Source organism: Alligator sinensis, unplaced genomic scaffold, assembly GCF_000455745.1.
Source record: "Alligator sinensis unplaced genomic scaffold, ASM45574v1 scaffold177_1, whole genome shotgun sequence".
NCBI classification, from domain to species: domain Eukaryota; kingdom Metazoa; phylum Chordata; order Crocodylia; family Alligatoridae; genus Alligator; species Alligator sinensis.
In genome coordinates, this window is record NW_005842269.1 from 621,216 (window position 1) to 632,390 (window position 11,175).

Here is an 11,175-nt window from a genome sequence, read left to right on the forward strand (position 1 = left end):
GCTGGCAGTGATTTGTGCATCCTGGGAGCTGGGACCCCCACTGTTGTTGGGGCTCCCAGCCACAGAGGAGCATGTGACCACACGTTTAATTAATGGCATTTTCTGTGGAATAACTTTGTAGCTTATTGCTTGTTTTATCGTGCCATTCATTGGCTGAATGTGTAGCTGGATTACTACTTAAGGCATGATTACCTGGTGTAATATGTAGAGGGGGTCATAGAGACAGGTAGCAGCAAGGCAAGCAGTAGCCCCAAGGGTGAGGTCCCCTCACCCTATCCTTCTGGCACCCTTCCCCTTAGGTGACACCCAGGGTACATGCCCCACTTGCCCACCCTGTGTCATGCTACTGAACAAGAGGTAATCCTAATCATACTTCTTTACGAGAGATAAAGATGAATTAATAACTACTGGCTGTTGGTGGAAAAATCTGACATGGGATTCAATTAAAAAAGAATTTGAAACAATGAAATAATCATGCTAATCATGTGGTTTGACAAGATCTATTTTTGCCTGAGTTCAATTTTTAAGATCACAAATTGGTAAGGTAACTTACCAGATGTAATAGACTTTTATATGGCTTTTGACATAGTAGCATGGAAGTTTCCCATTACAAAAATTATCAGGATACAAAAATCAATAAATCACATGAAATGTGGTGAGAATTAATGAACTGATAGGTACCAGAGTTGTTGACAATGGAGAATCAGCATCTGATAGATCATTATAACACATTCTGCAGTGATCAATCCCAGGTCTCACACTCTTCAACATTTTAGCAGTGTTCTGAAACTGCATGTGAAATCACCCCTCATATAATTTGCAAATCATACGAAGATTGGCAGACTGGTAAATAAAGGGAACATGATGGCAGAATGCCACCTTCTAAACTTCCACGAAATGCTTTGGGCACCCTAAGTATGTAAACACCTAAAGCTCCATTTCTACATGCGCCACAAACTACCTCCATCTTGGCAGGTGTGGGCTCTAAGCCTCTCTCAGCTGGAGGGATTTTAAACCCATATCTCTTATTTCCTAGGAGAGTACATTGTCACCAGGCTACAAAATAACTGGGATAAATCATCCTCTCTCCCCTCCTTTGACACAGTGCCATTTTTGCATGAAATATAAGCTTCACTGAGTCAGAGAGTACAAGAAGAAGTATGACTTCTAGTCCAGTGATTCAGCACTTACCTGTGCAACTAATTCCTGAGGCAGAACACTTTGTGCCAGAAAGCTTGTCTAATCTCTTCTCAACCATACAATTGGTCCAAGAAAAGATATCACCAAAAAAATGTTTGCTTCCGTCCCATGTCATGAGTCATGAGACCCGAGCAATGTTATTAGCTCTGCCTGCTTTGAAAAGCACCCAGTGCCGTGATACATGCAGCTGTAAAAGCAGCAAAATGAGCATCAGTGCTGACAAATTGATGGCAGCGTGCTTTTGAACTAAGACACACTGGAGGTGCTTTAGCTCAAAAGCATACCACCACCATTTTCTGTATGCTGACATGCATTTTACCACTTATACAACTGCATGCGGTGCAGCACAGCTTGCGGATCTCCAGCATGTCGTGGGACAGAAAAGTACGTGTATAAATGCCCAAACTCTGCTGCTGGCCCCTCCTCTGGCAAAGATCCATTGATCTATGGGCACTAGGAACCTCATGTTTTAAGTGAAGCATTAGAAAAATGTTTGCCTTCTGAGTTCTACTGTTAATCTAGTCTTCCTGCCCATTATCACCAGACAGAAAACTAATTTTTCATCCCCTGAAAAAAAGGTCATGCCAAAGTGGGCCCAAACCCAAAGTTTGCCATTTTTTTAATATAATTTTTTTTTAAATTCATTTTAATGCATTAGAAACATTTCATTTCAGTTTTTACCATTGGCACTTTTTATATTAAGTAAACTTTGAAACAAAGCTGTTTTAAAATGGAAAATTAAAACTTTAAAATCATTTTTTATCCTGTTAATACATCTTCCATTCTTCTTCTAAACCAAAATTGATACCATCTTATGAACCATTTTGGTTCTGTCAAAAATGACAATTTATGATAGAAAGCTGCTTCAATGAAAATGTTCCTCTCAACTGAAGTCACCAGTAAAGAAGATTCTGCAGGCCAAATTAGGTTCCTTGTGATGCAATATCATAGTCCTCTACAGGTTGGCAGCAAAAGGTAAGTCTTTGGACTTCAGTAAACAATTATTTTGATAGAAAAGAATAATGAGAAAGCAGCTGCCCTTTTCTGTGCTGCCTTAGCTTCTGGCTGACCAAGAACAGTAAACATTTTTTGTCATTAAAATCAGTGGATTTGACCTTCTGTCTGCGTTCAAATGTACTATTTTAAAAACTTCTTTCCAGAGAAGAACACAATGGGTCAGATCTTCCTGTGTTGAATCTGGTACCTGAAAAGTAGACACTTCCATTTCTGCTCCTGAATATTCAGACAGAGCCAAATTGTTCACATAAAGTTTCCCTGAGATATTTGGAGGCACAAAGACACAACCCCACTTGTGCATAAATGTAGATTAGGTTCAAGTCAAAGCTGACTAAGAATGCATTTCATATTAAATAAAAAACAAGCATGTTACATTGTACTGACCATGGAACGACATCAAATTGACGGTCTCTACATTGTGATTCTATAGGTGTTTACACTGGCAAAAAAATTACAGGTAATAAAAGTGATTAGTGTAAGAGACAAGTGATTAAAGAGAATAAAAGTGATTAGTGTAAGAGCTCTAGTGTAAGAGCTAGAGTCAATCCACTTAACCCAAAGCTGAAAATGAAACCTTAGAAGCAGTGCACTCCCCAAAACTATCAATTTGTCTTGAGGCCACTCTACCTGACAAATTCACCTTGCCCAGCACCAGCATCCTCAGACACATCATGCTGCTCTGTGGAGGCTTCCTTCTAAACTGAAAGGAGTGCAGTTGCTTCCTGTGTGGTGTGGCAAGTGGACTAGTCAGCAGATCTGTGTGACAATGCCTGCCTGCTCCTATGCTAACTAACTTGCCTGCAGTGCTGCACAGACCCAGTTTTAGTTGTCCTCAGGTCAGAAGGCATCCCCTCATCTTAGACAATGGGGATAATAAAACTGTCAAGTAGATGGGGTCAGACATAAGCCCTGTTGTACTAGAAGTGAAGGAGTGTGGATATTTTTTATTTGAACAAAACATTTTCTCATCACCATAACCATAAGAGGTAGGAAACAACACACAGCAAATCGATCTCTGGAGTCAAGTGCCTCACATTAAGGCTATGTCTCTAGTAGTGTCTCTTTGCCAAGCATGGGACCACTGCTGAGAAACAAGTCCAACCCACTCAATCCTGCTCCACACCACCCCAAACCCAGAAGTAGGGCAGTACTGAAGGCTTAAAGCAGTCCTGAGCACATGTCCCTATATCTCAACTTCTCACCATCATGGGAGAGGGTATGTGCTCAGTCCTCCTCTAAGCTGCCTAAACTGGCTAACTGTTGGGTGAAGGCATTGTTAAAATTCTTCTGATATATTTACTGTATGCAGGGAGTGGTGGGTGGGACTAGTTTCTTGGTGGTAGCTCCAGGCTTCCAGAAAGGCACAAGAGAGGCATGGACAGAGGATAAGATAATACCTGACCTGTGGCTTTATGGTTAAAGTGTGATGGTCAGAGGATGCACTAAGAATGCCCACATGAGGACCTGGTGTGGCAATAGTGAGTGCACTATGACTCCACAGCCTACCTGCCTGCATGTTAGCTTCCTCCTGTAGACACACTGTCAAGTCCATACTTTGCATTCTGACTTTTTTGTGGCTATCTGAGAGCATCTTTCCTGCCCCAGTCCTTAACTGTGTGTTGAATGGTCCACTTTTGTCCAGTACAAGCCTTCATCACAAGTGTGTAATATGATGCTGTTTCATCCCTTAAAATTTCAAGGCATCTTTTAGTTTTCCTGTTGATGATGGATGATCCCTGCAAAAGTTAAGAAAATGTAAGGAAAGCTGAAGTCTGCATCTTAGATAGAAAACAATTGACTTGGTTTCTGAACAGTTCTCTTGGCACTGTAAACTCTCATGCACAGAGAATATAAGTAGGGTACATTTTGGTACTCTAGCCAGTCAGAGGTGTGAAAGAAAGCCACTTAGTGTGTCTACACAAGAGACTTTACTGAACAGTAGACTAATCTACTGTGCAGTAAAGCATCACCGTCTAAATGCATGCATATTTACTGCACAGTAAATTAGTCTACTGTGCAGTTAGTTACTACCTGTAAATGCAGGTAGTAAACTAACTGCACATTAAATACTGTGCAGTAGGGCATGTGCAGATGCTGACCAAGAGCAAATTCATTCCTGGTCAGCCCCAGCACTAGGGGGCAACAGGGGATGGGGAACTCCCCCAGTCCTGGTGCTACTCAGCTCCCAGCTCTCTTCAGGACCTGGGAGCTGAGCAGCGCCAGGATAGGGTAGCTCTCTGCCCCTCACTGTCCCAGCACTGTTCCGTTCCCAGTTCACCATATGAGCTGGGAGCCAAGCAGTATCAGGACTCGGGAGCTCCTTACTTCCCTGCACAGCCCAGGGCTGACCAGGAATGGTCTCACTTCTGGGGCAGGTCCCAGCCAGCTCCTGCCTGTGCAAGGATTTCCCCAAGCAGCCCAAGGCTGTCCTGGAAGTGTCCCTTCTAGGGCAGGTGCCAGCCAGCTCTGCACTGTGAGAGGATTTCCCTAAGGCAACTATAGGCCCGTCAGTCTTACCTCAATCCTGGGGAAACTCTTTGAGAAGATCATCAAGGAGCACATTTGTGATGGGCCGGCATCCGAGATGATGCTCAGGGGCAATCAGCATGGATTTATTAGGGGGAGATCATGTCAGACCAACCTGATTGCCTTTTATGATCAGGTCACAAAGGCCATGGACGCAGGTGTCGTGGTGGATGTAGTCTTTCTGGACTTCAGCAAGGCCTTTGACACCGTCTCTCACCCCATCCTAATTAATAAACTAGGCGACTGTGGCATAGATGCCTACACAGTCAGATGGATTGCAGATTGTCTGAAGGGTCGCACTCAGAGGGTGGTGGTGGATGGATCATACTCGACTTGGGGGGAGGTATTTATTATTATTTGCTCACCCATCATATTATTTACTTTATTTACTTTATTTACTTTAAACCTTCTGTTAAAATATTATCTGGGGTTTATAGGGGCCCCAGGGTGGTTTCAGTTCTATTGTTTGGCCACATTCCTGCAGGCTCACCTAGGCCATAAAAAATGCCAAGCTTGGCTATAGTTGCAATGGTCTAAAAACCCTCCTTGCCATTCAGGATGAACTACTTCAAGAGTCACCCAGTCCCTTTGTCTACTGCATTTCAGTTCTTACCTTGCTCCATCACAGTGGTAGCCAAGTGCCTCTGTAACAGGGAACCCTAACCCTGTCACCAGAAAGCAGGTCTGCCCCTTTAAGGCCAGAACTTTCTGGGCATGGAGTGCTGGTAAGGAAAGGGTTAAATGCTGAACCTGGCCAGCTAGTCAGCTGACCAGAAGAGGCAGGACTATAAAAACCCGGGACAGAGTGGCAGTAAGGGGGACAGCAGCTGAAGGGGAAGGAGTGTCTCTGAGTTCAAGAGCTCCACAGAGAAGCTGGGTGAGTGGTCCAAAGGCGGGAACTACGAAGCGGTGGAGAGATGGCAGCCGCACCACAGCAAGAAGTGTAGCCAACACTCGGGAGCTGAAGCATGAAGCCTGCGAATGTAAACTGACCTGCTGCTTTGCTTGATCATAGTGACTGGTGGCAGTTATTATTTTTCCTTTTTGATTATTGACTAACACTGGTGGCTTGGGTGAGGCTATTAGGGGATGGAGGAGGCTCATAGGGGACCCCTGGCAGCGTGGGGACTCCGGCGCCAGAGAGGGCGCAGCATTTTGGGGTGCACCAACCCCAGCACCAGAGGGGGTGCAGCATTTTGGGGTGCACCGACCCTGGCGCCAGAGGAGGTGCAGAGTAAGACAGGGCTGCGGAGAGCCCAAGCACCAGAAAGGGCACAGTGCAAGACGGCTGCGGAGAGCCTGAGGACCAGGGGGTCAAATTGTAACAAGACCCGACACCAGAAAAGGCTAGAGCCTCGGAGTCAAACACTGCTTGGTAGGTTTTGGACAGGGAGGCCTAGCTAGAGAAATACAGGGGTCAGGCCCGTGTAGGCAAAAGACCCCAACATGCAAAATACAATAGGCAGTCTCCCGCTCGCAAGAACATCAACAATAATTTCCATCAAGACATGGCAGATGAGTAGAGGGCGGGACATAAGAGCTCCAAAGCAGACTCCAAGGGCGCCCCACGTAAGGCGCAGATTAACAGGGAAGATGGTGCTGGGGAGGGCGACCTGTTACAGCCTCTGACCATATGACAAAGAAACAGGAGAAGGCTCTGAATCCAGAGTGGTCATATTACTGTGGTAAATACTATCACTGTGGTCTATAAGCATTGCTACTGTGGATGTCCCCTGGATGTCCTGTTCCCATTGAATTATAATCAGAGCTTAGGTTATAGGCTCTGTCAGGGTTTATCTTGCAGCATTTGCCCTGAGGAGCATAAGTACCTCATGGGGATAATAGCAAAGAAAGCAGAGTCTGAGGTAGCCTGGTTCTGACCCATGAAAGGCCTGATTTTCTTTGAGATTCTGAGCACTGGAAGATCCCACTAACTTCATCATGGCTCCCTGGACTACATGTATAAATCCTGTACCTGAGGTTCCCACATATGCAAATTTGCCCTCATGTACAAAATATTTTAGGATCTTTTAGGATGAATTTGAAGGGACATGACAATGTACTTACCTGCTCAAAATCCCAGTACATATTCAGTCCTTTATTAATCGCTTCATCACATTGGTCTAAAAATGGCAAGTCGCCTGTGCCAGGGTCAGATAGGCATCGATCAACTGCATTGCGTCGTGCTTTTAAGCCCCCTACATATATTTCTCCTGTGCTGTGATAAAACACATGCTGAAAGGGAATGTTACATTGCATTAGGTGAATTTAGACAAATATGAAGCCTCATCAAAGGAGGATGGGTAGATATTTGTAAAACCAACTTGGGTTTGATACATGAAGCCAAACCCAGTGGTATTGCTGAAGTTAAATCAGGATGAATTTGATCCAGAGGGTGTATTAACATGGCAGCAGTAGGATGCCCACAACCAGGACATTGCCAAGCAAGGGAACACCTGCTCCTCTAGGCATGCCTCAAATCGAGAAACACATGCTCAAGGTGCTATGGGTCATCTCTCTTTCATCACTCTCAAGACCTTGGTCTTCAACATGCCTGAGGGAATAATTTAGGATGATCCTGGAACAGTTCCACTGTTATGTTTCTAGGTATAGTTTGTTTAAGTGGGAGCGGGTAGAAGAAGCATGCTCTGCGGGAGCCTTGGATGGGATACTCTGCTGCCACAGTATAAACATACCAAGTCCCTGAAATATTGTTCTTCTCCTCTGTCCATGAGAAACTGGTAGATACTAACAACTGAACTGTAATAATCTATTTCAGACCTACAGGGAGGAAAGGAAAAGGAGCAAAAGGGTGTTCTGTTTGCAGCCCATCCAGCCCCTGGCCTCTCTTCCAAGATTGCCAACAAAACCAAGCATTCTCAACCTGACATTTATTTTTGGGAAGCAGGTTCACTTCCTCATCCCTTGGTCTGAACCAAGAACCCAGACTTAATGTACTTAGACCTCTTGGAACCCATCAGTTCTGAGGCAGGAATTTTAGTATTTTATTAAGCCATGTGTAGATGAAACAAGAGGCGTGTGTGCATGACACCTTAAAGTGGGCTAAATGCTTTTGCACCACTTTAATGATGTCAGTGTTTGACCAGCTCAGCAGCGTATTGTGCATTAATTCCAGCAGCTTGAGGAAATTCAGCAGTGTAATGTGACTTAAATGACTTGGGGCGCAGCAAACTAAAACTCCTTTGAGGAATTTTATCTTGCTGCCCCTACAGCTACAGAGCGAAGCACTGGGCTCCGTGCAGCTCCAAGGCTCTGCAGGAAGCCCTACAGGCAGTCTGATACCAGCCCAGGAAAGCTGCTCTGTCCAGGAAAAGTGGCAAGCCTGATATTCCCCCCGCATCCCCCGGGGCCTCCCTGAGCTGTGTGGGGGCCCGGTGCTTCCCTCTGCAGCTGCAGAGCCCCCAGGACCCGCCTGAGCTGGGTGCCTATGGGCAGGTGCTGCCGGGGTGGGGGAGGCCACCACTGCCATGGAGGGAAGCACCAGCTCCCCCCCACAGCCCAGGGACCACTCTGCCGGCCAGCAGCAAACCTTCCCTCCCCACCGGAGAGGCAGTTAAGTCAGCAGGGTGTGTGCATGACATGGAAGTTTTTTAAAACGCACCGTTTCAATTTAGGGCCCCCATTTTGTCTACACACGCCCCTACTTGATTCCCTCATGAAAAAATGTTTTAACTTCCCTGTTTGACAGCATGAAGAGAACAATTTTCAGGAGTCTATTTCACTGCCTAAGGAAAGGGTGGATGTTTCATCTAGACATTCAGTAGGTTATTTCCAGTACCTGTGGTGAGTATCCATGGCATCCATACATTATTGGAGTATTTCCAGGGACAGGGCCTTGATCTATACAAATGTCCTCCTTCAGAGTATTTTTGATCTACAGGGATACAATGAAAATGTTCATGTGAGGAATAATGACTGTATTTCCATCTACCCACCACTAGATTTGTAAACTCTATTGAGAGCTAAGCTACATCAATGTTGATGAGGGAAGGTTGGCCCACTGGCTAGGGCCATGGGACCTGGTTGGTTGCTGGGATGCCAGGTTGCAGTTCAGGAACAGGAAACAGGATACCTGGCACTTATCAGGATTTAGGAAGTCAACAACTAGGGACATTAATTTGAATGCCAGAAGCAAAAAGAAGACCCAAGATACCAGGATGAAGTTAGGTGTCAGAAGTCAATAATTGAGATGTCAAACAAGGGTTAACGCCCAGAGATGGAAGCCCAGGGTTGAGAGTCAGAGCAGGGCAGGGAGTAGGACCCAAGATGAGGAAATACAAAGAAGCCAGGAGCTGCCTATAGACAGGAAGCGCCCAGTGCAGTCCCTTAAGAGCCAGAACCAATCAGGGAGAGTGACTGAATTAGTCTCAAATGCAGCTAGAACAACTGGCTCATCAAGATGTGATGCAAGGATTTAATCACTAATGGGATGGTTTACAGGTTGCTTTAGAGCTCTTTAATTAAAGTGGGGAATGATGGTGAATTTAGAAAAAGAAACCTCAAGATATTTTTTCAGCGCTCACTCCATCCCATAAAATATAAAAAGTAAATCTAAGAGTTTTTCTAGTGTCTACACTTCAAGAAAGCAACCAAATGTTATAACTTAGTTGCCTACTGCCACATATTAAATATAGTGCTATTGCATTTAGAACTACGAGGCTGAACCAAGTTTCAGTCAATGAATAGAAGCGACTACAATTTTTCTAGTGAAACACTGTTTTTCAAGTTACAGTTAGAAACCTATTTCTTTTTCAGGCCCAGGGCAATATTTTAGCAACATAACTACCACTTCTGTCACTTAGACACAGGTTGTGATCCTGCTCCCTGTAGAAGTAGCATGGAGGCAGATAAATCTACCCAGCTGCAGAGCATGCACAATCCTCTGTGCTCTGGCTGAGCAGATAAGCAGCTTTCTGCACATGCATGCCAGGACAAGCTCTGATATTCTGGTAGGGGAGGAGGGCCCTCCCAATTTTTGCCCCAAGTAGCTGAGAAATTAGGGCACTTTCCCAGTAAACAGGAGACCCTGGATCTAGGTCCCCTTCATCCAAAGTGGGCCAGAACCTGTACCTCATGTTTCCCTGAACAACACTCTAACCATAGCTGAAAAGCTGCCACTTGGTTGTATAAAGTAAAATAGCATTCTGTATGTGTTCAGTTTGTGATGGGGGTTGGGGGAAGGGTATGTACATTCATTTTCCTTCTTCCACAGGATAAAGGTAAAAAAACACAGTACTTCTATGTGCATCTGCATAACTCCTAGTTTGCACTCATGTATTCACCTTTGCACTGGCTCAATTTGGCTCTGCCCAATTCAGCAGGTAGTCCTTTGAAAATATAGCCCACTATTAGGTCTGTGCAAAGCTTTGGGAGCTGATTCGATTCAGAGGAGATTTGGCCCAATTCAGTGGCTTAATCTCCAAATCTGAATCAAATAAGGGGACCAATAAAAAGGTCCAAATCGATTTGAAGCTCTCTGAATCAATTTTAGGAAGGCTTTCAACACTCTCACCCCATTCTCATTAAAAAACTAGGGGACTGTGGCGTCGACACCTACACAGTCAAATGGGTCACTAGTTGGATGGAGGGCCGCACCCAGAGAGTGGTGGTAGATGGGTCATTTTCGACCTGGAGGGATGTGGGTCCCCCAGGGCTTGGTCCTTGGGCCCGCGCTGTTCAACATCTTCATCAGCGACTTGGATGAGGGTGTAAAAAGTACCCTGTTCAAATTCGCAGATGACACTAAGATGTGGGGAGAAGTGGGCACACCACAAGGGAGGAATAGGCTGCAATCAGACTTATACAGGTTACAGGGGTGGGTGGATGAGAACAGGATGGGTTTCAACACTGACAAGCGTAAGGTACTGCACCTGGGGAGGAAGAACCAGCAGCATACCTACAGGCTGGGGAACTCCCTTCTTGTCAGTGCAGAGGCAGAGAAGGATCTTGGAGTCATTATTGATGCCAAAATGAACATGGGCCGACAGTGTGGGGACGTGGTCAGGAAGGCCAACCACACCTTGTCATGCATCCACAGATGCATCTCAAACAGATCCAAGGAGGTGATTCTCCCCCTCTGCGGCACTGGTCAGGCCGCAGTTGGAGTACTGTGTCCAATTCTGGGCGCTGCACTTCAGGAGGGATGTGGACAACATGGAGAGGGTCCAGAAGAGAGCCACCCGCATGATCTGGGGGCAGCAGGGCAGGCCCTACGAGGAGAGGTTAAGGGATCTGAATCTGTTCAGCCTCTACAAGAGAAGGCTGAAGGGGGATCTAGTGGCCTGTTACAAACTAGTCAGAGGGGACCAGCAGGTATTGGGGGAGTCCCTGTTCCCCCGAGCACTACCAGGAGTGACTAGAAATAATGGTCACAAGCTGGCAGAGGGTAGATTCAGACTAGACATCAGGAGG

The 11,175-nt window shown here is 45.6% G+C and overlaps 1 protein-coding gene across 2 annotated transcripts in view; it reads right to left on the reverse strand.

Annotated features, from left to right (window-relative positions):
• Positions 1-2,899: 2,899 nt before the first annotated feature.
• GALNT8 (polypeptide N-acetylgalactosaminyltransferase 8) overlaps positions 2,900-11,175 on the reverse strand; it is a 39,365-nt gene continuing 31,089 nt past the window's right edge. For both annotated transcript variants that reach the window (XM_006027805.2, XM_006027804.2), the window contains exons 9-11: positions 8,543-8,638; positions 6,811-6,978; positions 2,900-3,953 (exon numbers count right to left, since the gene is read on the reverse strand). In XM_006027805.2, the coding sequence (XP_006027867.1) occupies positions 3,795-3,953; positions 6,811-6,978; positions 8,543-8,638 (423 nt within the window). In that variant the 3' untranslated portion in view covers positions 2,900-3,794. The remainder of the gene's footprint in view (positions 3,954-6,810; positions 6,979-8,542; positions 8,639-11,175) is intronic.